This window comes from Phyllostomus discolor, chromosome 7, assembly GCF_004126475.2.
Source record: "Phyllostomus discolor isolate MPI-MPIP mPhyDis1 chromosome 7, mPhyDis1.pri.v3, whole genome shotgun sequence".
Classification (NCBI taxonomy): domain Eukaryota; kingdom Metazoa; phylum Chordata; class Mammalia; order Chiroptera; family Phyllostomidae; genus Phyllostomus; species Phyllostomus discolor.
In genome coordinates, this window is record NC_040909.2 from 4,001,367 (window position 1) to 4,016,770 (window position 15,404).

The 15,404-nt window shown below is 65.9% G+C and overlaps 1 protein-coding gene across 2 annotated transcripts in view; it reads left to right on the forward strand.

Moving 5' to 3' along the window:
* CACNA2D2 (calcium voltage-gated channel auxiliary subunit alpha2delta 2) overlaps positions 1-15,404 on the forward strand; it is a 122,516-nt gene that overhangs the window by 12,716 nt on the left and 94,396 nt on the right. For both annotated transcript variants that reach the window (XM_028517890.2, XM_028517891.2), the window contains exon 2: positions 9,359-9,440. In XM_028517890.2, coding sequence (XP_028373691.1) covers positions 9,359-9,440 — 82 coding nt within the window. The remainder of the gene's footprint in view (positions 1-9,358; positions 9,441-15,404) is intronic.

Sequence of the window (15,404 nt, forward strand, 5' to 3'; positions counted from 1 at the left end):
GCCACCTGCCATGAGGGTAAGCCACTGATGGGGGACAAGGACGAGGGGTGGGGGAGGCTGGGGGAGAAGCTCACCCAGGCCACACCCAGCTCTGGAATCTTCTGTCCCTCTCCTCCTGACATGCTCCCCAAGGCCACTGCGCCCTGGGGGGCTGCCCACAGCCCATTCCTGGGGCCTCGCCGGCTTGAGGCCCCACAGCCCCAAGTTCCCCGGGCGCAGAGTGGCTGGGGAGGGGGAGGGGGATGATCCCAGAGGCCGTGGAGCTGGGTGTGGCTCTGGAGCCAGCTCCCGAGAAGTGCATTTCACAGGTGGCGTGCAGACTGGTGGTGAGTGGCGGCCTCTCCTCCAAAATGGGGGAGGGGGGAGGGCGGGGAGCACACAGGGCCGGCTCAAAGCCGTGGGCTCTGTCTGCCTCACTGTGTCCTCCTGCTGCCCGCCAGAACGCGGGCCCCAGGGGACAGCGATGGAGGACCGGAGGAGCTGGGGATCATTAAGAGAATGCTGTAGGTGACCTTGTTGGGGTCATTTTGTGCCTCATTTCCCGACTCTTTAAAATGGGATCATATTCCCTGTGCTGTGCACTCAGGAGGACGGAGCACCCGGTCATTCAGCCGACCTTTTCTGAGCACCTACTGTGCTCCTGCTGCTCCCTGAGCCCTTGGTTACTGTCCACTGCCTGCTCCTGCTCCCCGAGCCCCCCGTCCCCGACAGGCACCTGCCTCCCTCCACCAGCACGTGGACAGGCTCTCTCGAGCTCGGAACCTGCCATTCTCGGGGTGGGAGGGCAGCCTGCCGTGATGCCTGGGGTTGGCCGCATTGTTTCCGGGGCATCGATCCGGCAGAGCTCCCGCTGGGCCTCGCGTGTGCTGTGTCCTGTGGCCCTCCAGCCCCGCAGGGCCACCCGCACCCGGGTCAGGCCCCTCCCTCGCCGTGCGTCCCACCCCGCAAGGCTCCCTGGGTGATCAGATCAGATGTCTGTTCTGCTTGGATTCCGAGCTCCCGAGGGCAGGCCAGCCTCTGCCTGCTCACCCCTGTGCCTTCTCCCAGTGCCCAGCCTGGAGCCTGGCTCATAACCACATCAATGAATGAGTGCATGAATAATGAATGAATGAACGAATGAATGAGGAATGAGCTAGTAGGGAATTTGCAAAAGGTTGGGGACACCTACAGAGAATTGTGTCGACGGTGAGCCCTGCTGGGTTTGCCTACCAGGGAGGATGTGCCGGAGGGCAATGGGGACACACGAATGACACAATCTGACCGGGGGGGGGGGGGGGGGTTGGTGACAAGTACACAGGGCCTGTCCTGCCACCTCCAGTCAGGCTTCAGCTGCTGGAGCTCCCGGGCCCTCCTCAGCTCACCTGGTGACCTTCCCAGGTGCCCTTACCGCACAGTGCAGCCCCCGAGCCCCGGCTTGGTCAAGGCTCCCCGTCCCAGCGCCCGGCTGGGGCTCTGTCCATATGTCCACCTCCTGAATGCCAAGCGGGAACCTCAGTTTGCCTGCTTGTTACGTGGGCCTGGGCAGGAATTAAATTCCCACTTATCCCAAATGCCCATGGTGTGTGCCAGTGACTGGAGCAGGAGGCCCCGGGCCTGGGGAGCAGGCAGTGGCACCTGGGCGGAGCGGCTGGCAGACACCCTGCGCCCCTGGCCTGGATCCTTGGCTTCTGCTCTGCCCTGGCGAGGCCTCTGCTGGGTCACGAACTCATCCTGCTCGTTGCTCACGGTGACAGAGATCGGCGGGCGGGGGGGGGGGGGGCGAACAGCCCGGGGTGGGCCGCCCCTTCCCTGCACTTTCTCTGGCTTCCTGGAAGAAGCGGCTGCTCCAGCACCTGGCCCTTCTGGGAGGGCCATGAATTATGCACGGGAGCCACGGGCCCGGGCAGGCCCGTCATAAATGAGCTTCAATAATTCATACGGAGAGGAGCCAGGGAAAGGAGGGCCTCCTGCGCTCCCGCAGCGCAGTCCACCTGCCCGCTCCTGTGGCCTCCGCACGTGCGGCGGGGCACGGCACGGGGGGGGGGGGGTCTCCCGCACTCCGGGAGGGGGCTGCCCCTCAGCACGGAGCCTGTCCTCCCAGGCCGGGGGGCAGGGGCCCGCGCCCACAGGGCTCCCAGCCCAGGGGGAGGAGGCGGAAGGGAGTACTGACTAAAACAGCCCCCGGGAGGGTGTGCGGGGGTCAGCCGCTGCCTGGGGAGGGGTGCAGCTAAAAATGGGGGGCTTCCTCAAGCAGGTGATTCAAGTGCAGAGACCTGAAGGAGGTGAGAGGAGGAATGACTGATGCGGGCAGAGGGACCGCGTGTTCCGGCCACGGCGTGCAGTGTGAAGGCCAGTGAGCTGACCGCCACGCTTGCTCCGGGGGTGGGGACAGGGCGGGGGGACAGATGCAGGCCCAGTGTGAAGGGGGAGCCGACAGGACTTCCTGACGGACGGACGAGATGCAGGTAAGACAGGAAGCAGGTTCCAGGTCCCCCCGAGGCTTCGGGCCTGAGCCGAGGGAGCTGCCGTACACTGAGCCAGGGCAGGGGCCAAAGAGTAAGGACCCAGGGCCTCAGTTTGGTGCCCATTTAGTTTGAGAGGCCCGTCCGCTCTCCAGGTGACCACTCCGGCAGCCGGACATCCGAGGCCGGCACCCGAGGACAGGTGTGCGTCACCCTGATTGGCATTCGTTAGCAGAGAGACCTGGGGGACATCGCGCAGCTGCTCCGTGCCCCAGCTTCCCCTCGGAGGACCGGGGCGTGGTCCAGCTGCTGTGCGATCAGTTAGGGCTGGACAGGGGCAAGGCCTGGTCCCCAGCGGGGGCTGGGAGAGAGAGTCAGCCCCAAGCCCCGCCCCAGCCAGGCAAAGCCGGCCAACCTCTCCCGCTGACCAACCCTTTCCGCCAGCTCCTCTCACTCCCGGCCCCTCCAGAGCCCTCTCCAGCCCCTGTCCTGGTGCTTCAGGGGTGCCCCGTATTTGCACCCCCTTGGAAGCCGGCGTGGTCCTGGTTCCGGGCTTCTCCTGCTGCAGCAAAGCTCGGACCTGGGACCTGCCGAGGGGCTGGCTGCCCGGGGCTGCCCGTGGCTGTGGGTGTGACAGCTGCTGCTTCCACCTTGAAGCCAAGGTGGTCACGAAGGTCACACAGCGAACTGGCAGAAAAAGAAGTGAGGCTCAGGCGGGCCTTCCATGAGGTCCTCCCCACCTCACGCCCCTGGCTTGCCTCATCCATGCAGTCCTCCCTGACTGCCGGTGCCCACGTGGGCCCAGCAGCCACACTGGTCCTGGGGAGCGAGGCTGAGGCCGCATGCTGAGTGAGGCTGGACACTCCAGCTCTCTCTGGGCTGTGCGGGCTGCCGGGCCCTCCCTGCCCTGGGTGAGGCTGCTCCCCGGCTTCTGGTCTCCTCCTCCTGTTGGCTCCTCCCCTCCCCCCCGTCAGGCTATCAGGAGTAAATACTGGGCTGGACCGGAGCCCTGATTACAGCTGGGTGACTGTTCACCGTTAGTGGGGGTGCAGGGGCGCAGGTGCATGGCCTCCCAGCTGAGAGCCAACTAGAAGGGAGAGCTTTCACCCCGGAAGAGAAAAGGAAGGGATGGCCCATAATTAATAACCTCATTAAGGAGCAGTGTTTGGGCAGGGTCCCAAGACACACAGTGGAGGCCAGAGGATGTGGACCTATTCGAGCTTCGCCAACGCCAGCCTCCCCCCAGCGCTGCGGGGTCCCTGTGTGCAAGGGACGGCGGGCGGGGGTGGGGACAGCGCTCTGGGGGCACGGTGTTGCCCGCACTAGGGGTCCTTGTAGCTGAGTCACGAGTCTGTTGAAGACGAGCCCATCGCTTTGAGCCCTGCGCCTCAGTTTACCTGCTTGTGAAGTGGTGGGTGGCTGGCCAGCTGGAAGCCTTGTCCCACCGTGAATTACAGGCATGAGCCTCTCCCCTCTCCCCCTGCCTCAGTTTCCCTTCCGTGGTTTGTGCCGTGCAGGGCCGGGGCTGGCGGGGCTGCACACCTCCAGGCACTCTGATTCCAGCTGACCTCCCGGGAGCCAGTGACCTTGGCCGGACTTGCCCTCTGCCAGCCCCGTTGTTCTTGGGAGGTTGTGATCAAGTCGGGGTGGGGACCCCACCCTGGGCTTTGAACCCCGAAAGAAGCTGATGCCCGAGAGACCTCTTTCCCGGACAGACCAGCAGGAAGGAGCCCTGCCCTTCCCGAGGGGTCTCCCCTGTGTCGGGGTCTCCAGTGGCGCAGGGCACCGTGGTCTAAGGGCGGGGCACAGCTGTCCCACGCCTGGGAAGCTGTCTCTGGAGGTGCCACAGTCCCAGGGCACAGCCTTGAGCTTCCTGCCCTTCGCAGCAGGGCTGCGTGGGGCCTGGGGGAGGGGCCGCCGTGTCCGGCCTCTGCGTCAGCAGGGCCCACAGCTGCTCTTGGGACTCACCGTGGCAGTGGGACGGGTCAGCCTAGCAAGACGGCCCTCTGCACCCTCCCCCTGCCTCCTGCCCTGCCTCTGTTTCTTCCTCTTTGGAAGGCACCGAGGTGGGAGGCGGCTGGGCAGCTGAAATGTAATCAGAGTAATTAAAGAGCAGTTTACTGTAACCCGTCGCCTCCCCCAGAGCTGGGAGAGGTAATCTGCGGGCCTGCCACCGGAGGAGCAGGGGGCCGTGGGCTCCCACCATGGCCAGGTGCGGTTCACGGCGCCCTCGGCAGCCAGCGGCCTCCGCCGTGCCCGCTCCCCACACCCTGCACCTGCCCCAGCCCCGCGCTGTCCCGCCACCCACCCCTCCCTCCGCCTGCTGTCCCACCCTCTGCTGGAGGGGAGCCTCCCAAGCCCCGAGGGAACGGGGTTTCTCTAGGCAGCCTGCCTGGTAGAGGCAGCCTGCAGCAGGGCTCGGATGGCGAGACACGCCTCCCTGGGAGCGGGGAGAAGGCCTGTGGAGGTGAGGAGGGGGGTCCTGGGGCCCCGGCCCTGCTAGGCCTCCACCTCCCCCGGGCCAGCCGCCCCTGCCCGCCGCCCTCCCCTCCTGCCCCTCTGCAGGGTCCGGCCGCCCGCCCCCACCCGTGCCCTCTGAGGGTGAACCTGCCGTGTCACCTGTCTCTGGTTTTTTGATTTGTTTAATTATAGATGAGTTTTCTGCATAATTTATTCCAAAATCCTGGATTATACTGTACAATTAAATCACATTCTGATCAACAACTTCATGTATAAAATTAACAACTGGCAACAGTTTAATCTGTGCGGCTGCATCTGCACGCTGGCTCTCCCCGCCCCCCTCCCTCTCTGCCCTTAGCTCCCCTCCCCCTCTCCTCCCCTCCTCTTCCTCTCCAGTCTTCTCCTGCCCCCCCCCCCGCCCCTGGCCCTGCCTCACCCCCCTCCAGGGTGGGGGGGTTCTGTGTCACAGGCTTCAGAGCGGAGGCCCCCAGCCGGCTGCTCTGCGGTTGGATACGGCCTCCGACCCTCCCGGCCCTCTGGCTGGGGGGGGGGGGTCTGTGGCTGAAGGGGGTCCACAGCCCCAGACCCTCATCCCACACCTGGCCTGAGGGTGACGCTGCCTCCTTCCTCACACCTTGGTTCCGACCTTGCCCTGCAGAACAAGGCCTGGCGCCCCGCAGCCCAGCACGGCGTCAGCTTCTTCCTGCCGGGCTGCCCCCCGCCTGCCCATCCAGGTGCTGGGCCGCGGGCACCTTTGCCCGGGGCAGCCCCGGCCGCTCTCAGCTTGGGGCATTGAAGGGAGCCACTAAGGACTCCTCCCCGAAACCCCCTCCCTCCGCACCTGCTCCCCTCACGGGCAGGCACTCATGGGAGATTCCCTGAGTGCTGGGGGTGGGCGGATTGGGGGAGCATCTACCCCTCAGGGGACTGCCCAATAATAATACTGCCCATCGAGGTTACCATGTGGATTTGGCTGTCATTGGGCCACTCATTAGTGCCCCCGTTCACAGCCAGGAAAGCGGAGGGTCCTGTGGGGCAGAACTCTCCAAGGTCATGCGGCCGACGGAGGCGGCTTTCCTGGAGGCTCACTGTCCTGGGAGCGTGGGGCCGTGGGGGCCGAGGGGGTGTGGGTCCCGCTTCTCCGTCCCGTGTGGCCCTGCCTGCACCTGGCCTTGCCAGTGGCCTCCGTTTTATTTGGAAAACGGGCACAGTGCCTCAACGCCCCCCCCCCCCCGGGGTCGGGCACATCGGAGGGCCTGGTAGCGCTTGGCTGCGTCCCCAGCTTCCCGCGCCCGCAGCGGCCACCGTGCCGGCTGCAGCCCCGGCTGCACGTGCCTCTTCCCAGACACTCTCTCCTCGCCGACTCGCTAATTCGGCACTCGGAGACACTTGGAGACGAGCAGCGTCATCTCCGTGAAGGGAATGGAAAGTCAGGGGTGTGCGGGAGGCTAGCAGGCGGGTCTGCCCGTTGGGAGGCTGGCCCGTGGGCCCCACTGTCTAACCGGGGAGGCACTGGCAGAGCCAGGCACTGGGGCCCAGGCTGGTGGAAGCCCAGGCAGGATTTGGTCCCTTTGCCTGTGAGCCCGAGGGGCTGTGGGTCCTTCCAGAGCCCTCACACCCTCCCTCTGGGGCGCAGGCATGTGCCTGCCAGGTCAGTGTCAGTGGGTGGGCAGCGTCTCCAGCTCCGGGCAGGATGCCGCAGGTGCTCAGTTGACTCCTGGCCTCCTCCGTCCCCTCTGTCACCCCCCCTGGAGCTGGTGCTGATCGGCCACCCAGACCCAGAACCGACAGCCTCCTCTCTGCGAAGACGAGATGAGGGGTCTCTGGTGTTCTAGGAACCCATATCGCCCTCCTGACCCGGTTTGGTGGGGGTGAATAATCAGACGGGCGTGCCGGGCGTGTGGGTCTCCGGCGGTGCAGGGGGGCTTTGGGTCTCCCCCTCAAGCCCCCGTGCGCCAGGCCAAGGGCCGGAGCCACCCCTCGACCCGGGTGTGTGTGTCATGGGTGGGCCGGTCCCCGCAGCCCAAACCAGAGTGGAGAGCTGCTCAGCCTGTGGGTGGGAGTGGGGAGGTGGTGAGTGTGTGCATGCGTGGGGCCAGGGGGTGTGGGTGCGGAAGGCAGGGACGAATGGCGGGAGAGAGAGGGCATGTTTTGGGGAGGAACTGAACTTTATCCTTGAGATCTGGCTCTTTTAAAAACACTTTTTAGAGTTAAAATAGCCTTTTTGTAAAATGAATGATGGTGATGATAATAACAATAATGTGTTGTCTGAGCAAATAAAACTCTGGCCTCCACACCTGCTCTCCTCGTTAGCGGTCCTTTGCTTCTCCGTGAAACCCCGGAACCGGAGGCCTAAAGACTCACCGGGACAGAGCCCGCCACCGGGACTGGGTCTGGGCCGTGCTGGTGGCTGTTCGCAGCTCGCCTTTGGGGAACAGAGGGCACTGAGGTCGGTGGTGTCTGCCAGGTTATAAACACTCCCGCCAGGGCGGTCGCCAGCTCCCGAGGGGCGACCCCGGATGCGGGGTTGCGAGAGGGGCGCGCTGTCCCCCCTGCTGGCTCCAGCTCTGTGTTTATTACCACTTCCTGCGCGGGTGACTTTGGGCAGGTCACCCAACGCCTCTCTGCCTCAGTTTCCTCATCTTCTTTGTGAGGATTAAAGCAAGACAGCAGGTGACATGCTGGCGTCACACCTTGTCCATACGTCCTGGGTGCGCGCTGGTCCATCATAGTCTCGGGAAGGATTGTGATTAGCTTTGTGTCCCCTAGACTGGTGAGTGGCTGAGGTCAGGGTCAGGGTCAGGGCCGGGGCGGAGTTAATGGTTCCCTGTGAAGACTGGCTTCTTGACCTCACCCGTTCCCAGGCTACCTGCCCAGCTGGACACAGGACTGTGCGGCCGCCCATCTCGATGTTACCCCTCGCTCTCTCTCAGGGACACAAATCAGCCGCCTGCCACACTGTCCGCCTGTAGCCAGGGCCGAGCCATTGGTACCAGGTGTCCGGGAGCCAGGGCCAAACGGGCTCGCCACTGCCCCGGCCTCGCCCTCCCGCAGCTGGTGGTCGGGGCCCGATTGGCCTCCGTCCGGGCTCGGGGTCAGCGTCCCCCGACGTGGGGAGCGGAGGGGGGCGTCAGGCCGTGGCTCAGCCAGCAACAAGCTGGAGTTAATACCTCTTTTGATGTTGATTTTTTTTTCATCATGGCCCTGACATTCAGCTTGGCAAATTGCAATTAGTGATCCGCCTGCCTCCTGCTCTGAGTTCCCATGCCAACCGCCCCGGGTACACACGGAGGCACAGGCCCCGCCCCCACCGCGGCCTGAGGAGAGACGTGGGGTGCAGGCAAGCCCCTCTGACCCGCGGAGCTGGAAGGGTCCTGGCACCCCATGGCGCTGGGGGGGCGCAGAGAGGTAGCAGGCCCGGGGCCGGCGCTGGGGCCAGGTGCGGTCTCCCAGATCCCGTGGCTCCGGGGTGACTCTCCGGAGGCTGGGGGGCTGGCACCAGGCCCCCCTCTGGACCCTCGGCGTATTTAACTCTTTGTGGTACTTCTCCGTGAGCCCTCGCTGTGTCCGTGGGATCGGGAGGCTGGGCTGCCTCTTGCGCTGTATCAGGGCGAGGGGGCCCAGGCACAGCGGAAGCACCGGAGGCTGCTTCTGGCCGCCGCCCCCTGGCTCACCTGACCTGCACGGCCTGGACAAGGGGCACAGGTTAGGGCCTGGGCCAGGCCTCTCCCCAGATCCCGCCCCTGCTCGTGGGTGTGGGCTGAGAACACTGGGCCGTGTGACCGCCCGTACATCCTGTCCGCGCCGGGGACCCCTGGGCAGCACCCCGGACCCGCCTGTTCTCGTGTGTCCTTCTCGTGCCCCCTGAGGTGGCACCGTGCGAAGGAGGCCTGCTCAGGCTGGTGGCTAGGGCCAAGGAACACGGGGTCTGCCAGGTTCCCGGAAAGGGGTGAGATGGTCTTAACCAGCCCCGCGGGTGGGTGGCTCGGGGTGGGTGTGCAGCAAGGGGCCTCAGATAAGCATGTTTCCCAGGGTGCAGCTTGGGGTGGCCGCAGCCCCCCATGTTCCCTCCCCTTCCCCAGACCTCAACCGGCCTTGGGGCCAGGAGGCTCCTAGATCCAGCAGGCACCCCCTGGCTCCCCTGAGCGCCCCTCCTCCCCGGTGCCCAGAGCCCCGTGTTCAGAGCGGCGGCAGCAAGGGCGGGCTCTTCCCCGTAAGTAGTGTCCCTGCAGCCCCAGGAGCTGCCGGACTCACTCTGTGCATTTAAACCTCGGTCCGCTCTCCGCCCCCCGCTGCTGTCCGCCAGTGCCTGGGCCTCCGGGCCTGGGTTTCAAAGGAATTGTGGGCGCATGCTGGTTTTTGAAGGAGTGGCTGCTACCGGGCACCCCTGGGTGCGGGGCTGGGCTGTTCCAGCACCAGGCGGGCCCTCCTGACCCCTCTCTGCTCTCTGCACGCAGGATGCAGCACTGGGCGCGGCGCCTGGAGCAGGAGATCGACGGCGTGATGCGGATCTTTGGGGGCGTCCAGCAGCTCCGGGAGGTAAGCCTGCTGCCGCCACCGCCCCCGGCTTTCCCTTCCCGGACCCTCTTCCACGTGGGAATGGAATGGGGGGAGGACTTCCGAAAGGAGGAGTGAGGACGGTTTGGTGGTAAAACACACAGAGTCGGACCCTCTGTTTCAGGGCTTGGCCCCAGGTGACTGCACAGCAGTGGCACCAGGTCAGCCCTGGGGTCAGGCGCTGCAGGCGGTCAGGTGGGCGAGGTCAGGGTTCGAGGTGGCATCTGGGGCGGGAGGCCAGGCCCTGGAGGGTCCCACCGAGGCAGCTGTGCCTGTGAGCCAGAGAGACTGTCCGAGAGCTAGGGGGGTGCCCAGGCCGCAGGACCCAGGGGAGCAGTGCCGCCCGCTCCTGGCCTGTGAGGCGAGATGAGCTGAAAGCCCTCTCGGGGCGCTGGGTGAGGTGAGGGGTCAAGGGGTGGGAGGGGTGATTGATCTGATGGAGCGGCCACATTCATCCTGGGAGATTATGTAAATGTTCGAAACAGTGATGTGAAGAGCAGGCCACCCGCCACCCCCAGAAGGCTGCAAAATGTGTCTCTGTCCATCTCCCGAGCCATCACTTTTTATGGGAAAATGCAGAGGCTCAGAGAGCTGAGTTCTGGGAGGGGCCGGGGGCCGGCCGGGGACTGACAGGCGTCCCCTGCCCGTGGTTGTCCCGGGAACAGTGGAGTGAATGGAGTTGCTGTTGGAGAGTCCGGGCCTGGGCTCGGTGACGAGACACTCCCCCGTGTCCCTGTCCTCCCTCTGGGTCAGGGCCAGGCTGGCAGACGGAACCTCCGTGGGGCAGCGACCCCAGGGGGTGTTGTCCTTGGTCCTTAAACCACGCTTGGTCAGCAGCGGGTGCCCAGGAAATGGGGTGGCCGTGGCACGGGCTGTGGATGCGGGGCCTCTGCCCAGGATGGGGCTCCTCTGGGTGTCCGGCGAAGCGGTCATGTGGCGGGGAGAGGGAGTCTAGCCTGGAGGTCAGAGCCACCCACAGGCTGGGTGCGCCCCCCAACCCCAGTGGCCTTGCCCCTGAACCCCCCGCCGCCTTGTTGGGCTTGGGTTGCAGTAACCCCATCCCACTCCCTTCCTGTGAACTCCCGGTGACTCAGCCGCGCTGCGCTCGCAGGCTGGCAGGGCGTTCCGAGAAAGTGCTGCAGGAGAAGCCGCTCCGGAACAGAGCCGGCTGATGCCCGGGGATGGTGCCTAGCACGAACTGGGTTAAGTGGGCACCGCCAGGTGCGGCGTGAGGGCTGTGAAGAAATGGGGCTCCCCGTGGGCTGCGTGTCGTGTGCCCTTCCGAGTCTCACGTCGGGACAGGAAGCGTGTCCCGTGTGAGGAGCGAGCCGCGCTCCTCCAGCCCAGAACCCTCCGCGCTGTGAATCCGCACCTGGGGGACTCCGTGAGTTCACAGTCACGGGCAGCGCAGACCCGGGAGGTCTGCCGGTAACAGAGCAACGCACGCAGCTCGTGCCTGAGGTTCGGCTCTGTCTGAGAGAGCTCAAGGTGGATTCCCAGCTCAGCAGACCCACTGTGCGCTCCTGGGCTCTCCTCCGCCCCTCATCCTTGACCCCCAGCGTGGCCGGGAGGCCTGGCTGGAGGAGGAGGTGGCGAAGACGGCTGTGGACAGACTGACGCTCGTTTTTAGAAGTCGGGTTTGAACCCCCTCACCGATCACATCCGCTCCTAGGAGGTGCTCTCCCTGTCCTTTCCGAGGGCGGTTGAGCAGTTCCAGGCACTTTCATCCATGAGTGCGTCTTTCCCAGCCCCCACCCACCCAGCGGAGGCCGTGGTCACGCAGCTGGCTGCGGCAGGGCTGAGGCGGGGCCCGGGCTCCTGACCCCCATTCCAGGGGGCACATCAGCCAATGCCCCACTCTCAGGAAGGCGAGCAGGGTAAGCCCTGGGGAGCCGAACCGGGCCAGAGTGGGGGCCACTCGGGGTGTGGCTGTGGTGGGCCACGCAGCCAGCGGAGAAATGCTGACCCGGCGTTCCCGGCTCCTCCTGGCACCTCTGTGCCTGCGGACGGCTGCCAGCTCTCCGGTGGCCCTCTGTCCTGCTCCAGTTTTTCTCACCTGCTTCCTCAGCCTCTTCCTTCCCGCTGACAGCTCTGGGGCTGCTGCTTGGCCCAGGGCCCTCCGGTGAGGTGGGCGGCCGGGGAGCTGGTGAAGAGTCCTAGAGGGGAAGGGTAGCCCTGGGTGAGCCGAAGGGCTGACCCCACCAGTCGGCTCCCACCCTGACCCGGGCCCAGCCACCGAGGCCCCTGTCCAGGGCACTGGGGGGAGGCTGTGTGCCCCGCCCACGCCCTGCTCCAACGGTCAGGGGGATGTCGCTGCAGAGCCCTGACCCAGCTGTGCAAGCTCCTGTGGGCCCGGGCACTGGCTCTCCTGTGGGGGCCAACCCCCTCCCCAGGCCACCCTGAGCTCATTCCGAGGTGCCTCAAACACCGTGCAGCTGGGCTGGTCCTGGACTCCGGTCCACCCTGGCCTTTGTCCCCTAAGTGCCTGCCCTTTCCACCCGTCCCAGTCCCAGAGGCGGCCCCGCCCCCCGAAGCCGGACGCCGCAAGAGCCGGCAGCCGCAAGGGCTCAGAAACTGCAGACGGTGGCATTGGGGAGCGTTCCCCCTGCCTGGGCCCGTTCCTCCGTTCCCCCACCACGAACCCGTGGGGGCGCGGCTGCGCGAAGCCTGTGGCCCTTCACGGGTCAGGGGCCGTGGCACATCTTGGTGAGGTGTGCGGTCTGTCTGTGAAGACCCCATCACGTGTTCTCGTGTAACTCCAGGGCCAGCACATAGTAGGAGCTCCCTCTGTGGCCTGGTGCTCAGGTGCCGTTCCCACCCCCATCCTTAGACTCTTCCGAGCCCTGTCCCCCCACCCAGCCCATAACCAGCCTCACCTGCCCCTGGCCCCTGGTGCTCTTGCCATGAACAGCCTGCCCCTCGCAGAGCCCCTGGAGGCTGAGCGAGGTCTCCTGAGCCCGCCCCCCCCCCAAGCCCCTCCGCTCCCCTCCCCTGTCAGCGCCATATTGTCCCCATCCTGGGGGGGAGAGCAGAGAGCATATGCTTGGGCTCCAGGCTCATTTACATAATGAGACGGATCAGGATGAATAATTCATCAGGTGCCTGCCTGGGGGTGCACGGGGGAGGGTGGGGAGACAGCCCGTCTCCCCACTCTGAAGCCCAGGTCACTTCGCTGGGTACAGCCAGGGGACTACCCCCTCCCGACGGGGTGTCCAGGGCAGAAGGGTGACAACTCTGTAGACCTTGTGGGAAGGCAAAGCAGGAGAGACCGCAGTCAGACACGAGGAAGGACCAGTGCTCGTCAGGTACAGCAGCCCTGCGATGGGCTCCTGACTTGCGGGAGACACTGTCCTTGGGGGGGCGCCCCAGAAAGGTTAGAAGACCCTCTGTCCGGGGAGGAGGGTTGGAGGTGAGGGAAGGCTGCCTGGCCAGAGCTGTGCTAGGAGCGGAGACCTGAGACGGCCACACCTGGGGGCCACGGGCCCCCCTCTGGGAAGGCTCAAGCCAAGTCTGGACCTACGAGGGTCGTTCTCAGTCCACGACAGCAGCCCCCCCCAAACTTGGCCTGCAGGTTGTAGCAGAAATGGCCTGGTGCCCTGCCCATGCCCCTGGCCACCTCAGCCCCTGTGTGGGCCTTCGCCCGGCTTCTGCTTACCCTCAGGCCCTGCCATACACAGGGGAAGACCAAGGTCCTGGACGACGGTCTCCACCGGTCAGTCCCACCCGGGGGCCCCATGAGCCAGTCCTGGGTGGTGGTGGGGTGGGGCAGGGGTACCAGGGCAGAGGTGCAGGCCCGGCCCTGCCAGGAGTCTCCCTGGGGCCGCACCCACCCACCCACCCCCCGCCCCGCCGTCCCCGGACTGCTGAGAGCAGGGCCCTGGGACTGGGAGCTCCTTGTCCCCAAGTGTCCCGCACCCCCCCTACCCCCCGCACTGCTGTGCTTCTCCGGAGGGTCACGGTGACTCAGACCGGCACCCCCACCCCCCACTCCATTGGGTGGTACTTTTGAACCTGGGAAGGCCGCGAGGTCCCAGCCCATCCTGTCTGCCCCCGGCTGCCCCCACACCCATCTGCTCGCCCCCCCCCCCGCCCCGGGGAATGTGTAATTAATATTTGCAGAGCGCTACAGCTGGAGCTGGCCCCGGGCAAGGACCGAGGTTTGGCCACTCGGGGCCCCTTTCCTGAGGGGCTCAGAGAGGTGGGGACAAGGTCCCTGTGTAGGTGCCTTAGGGACTGGCCTTTCCGCACCCCCCACCCTCACTGGTACCACCAGCTCCTGAACCCCACGCACATTCACTCACACTGGCTCAGAGAGGACTGGCCAGGGCTGTGGCGGGCCCCTGTTTGGGGGTCAGCGGGGTCCAGGAGTACCAGGGAAGCTGCAAACCCTGTCGGGGTGAGGGAGGTGCCAGGGGACAGAAGTAGGCAGGGGACAAGAAAGGGGAGCTCCAGCCCTGTGACCCCAGACCCCAGCTGCAGATCCTGTTAGAACACGCTGGTCCGCCCGCCCCCCAGAGACCACGCCCCCAGGAGACCACGCCCCCAGAGACCACGCCCTGGCCCAGCCGAACCCGCAGGAAGGACAGTCGCAGCTGTCCTAGCCGATGTGCACAGAGGCAGGTGGGGGCGGTGAGGGAGCCCCCCCAGGCCCGTCCCTGGCCCTCCCCGAGGCTCCCGGAAGCGCCCAAACCTCTGTCCCAGGGGCTCTGTGCTTGCTGCTCCTGCAGCCACCCCCTCCTGCCGCCACCGCCCGCCCGGTGAGACCCGCGCCCTGCTCTCCCGGCGTCAGTGATCGGATGTGGTGCGTCAGGGTGGCGGCGGTGGGGGGCGCGGGTGTGAAATATGCTGCCGGGTAGGGATCGCTGCCGCTCGGCTCCCTAAAAACCCACATATATTATTCTTTAATGGAAAGTTAATTGTCTTATTATTCCCTCCATATGGTCCTCTTGCTCAGCACCCAGCGGGGATGCGTGGGCTGAGGGGGCTCCTGAGAGGGCCTCTGAAGCATGGGGGGGGGGGGTGCCACTTGAGCATAATTGGATGCACACAGGCAGATACATGGGAGCCTGGCCGGACCCGGCGGGGACCCCTTCTTTGTCCACACGCCGTCCCCCTACTCCTGCCCCAGCCAGCCCGCTCCCCTCCTCTCCCCTTCCCAGACCCTGTCCTGGGGGCGGCCCCTTCTGGCCCAGCCCCCACACACTGCATGGTCTGGGGGTGCTCTCTCCTGTCACCGGGTGGGAGACTGGGGCTGGGGGCAGCTTGCCGTCCTCCCGCTTGCCCCCTCCCCGCACACGCTCCCCTGTCGCCCGCAGGAGAAAACTCCATTTATGAGAAGCTTTTCAAAAGCCATTTCAGCTGCAGCAGGAGCTCCTGCCCGGGGCCAGCAGACCGGCTTGGGTCTCCTGCACCCCCTCCCAGAGAAGGGGGCGCAAGGAGGTCATTGTGGGGGGAGGGCTGCAGCGAGACACCTAGCCCTGGGGAACCTGCTCATCATGTCTGCCTGCCTTCCTCGGGCACCAGCCGCCTGGAGCCTCCCTCCCCCCTGGGGCTGCTGGGGTTGGGCTGAGGCCCTCCTCTGCTCCTGCCCCCTCTCCCAGGCCGGTCCTCTCCCTGCTCCGCCCAGTGCCAGGGTGTTGGGTGAGAACAGCCTCCCAGCAGGTGGCGGAAGCAGTGTCTGGAAGGTGGTCCCCAGAGGGGGCATGGGCGTGAGCCGGTGGTCGCACCCTGGCCGTCTTGGAGTCTGGCAGGGCAGGCCGGCACGGGGAGTCCCGCTGGGTGGTCACCGCGCTTCTCTGGTAGCTTCTCAAGGGTGCTGCCCAGGTCCCCGTGGAGCTCGTGGTCGTGGAGGGGACAGGTCTGTGGGAGAGGCACCTCTGGATGCAATCAGCAGAGCCACGTCTGGTGGTAATAGGCATGGGCGAGGGGCCAGTGGCTTCCAGCTCG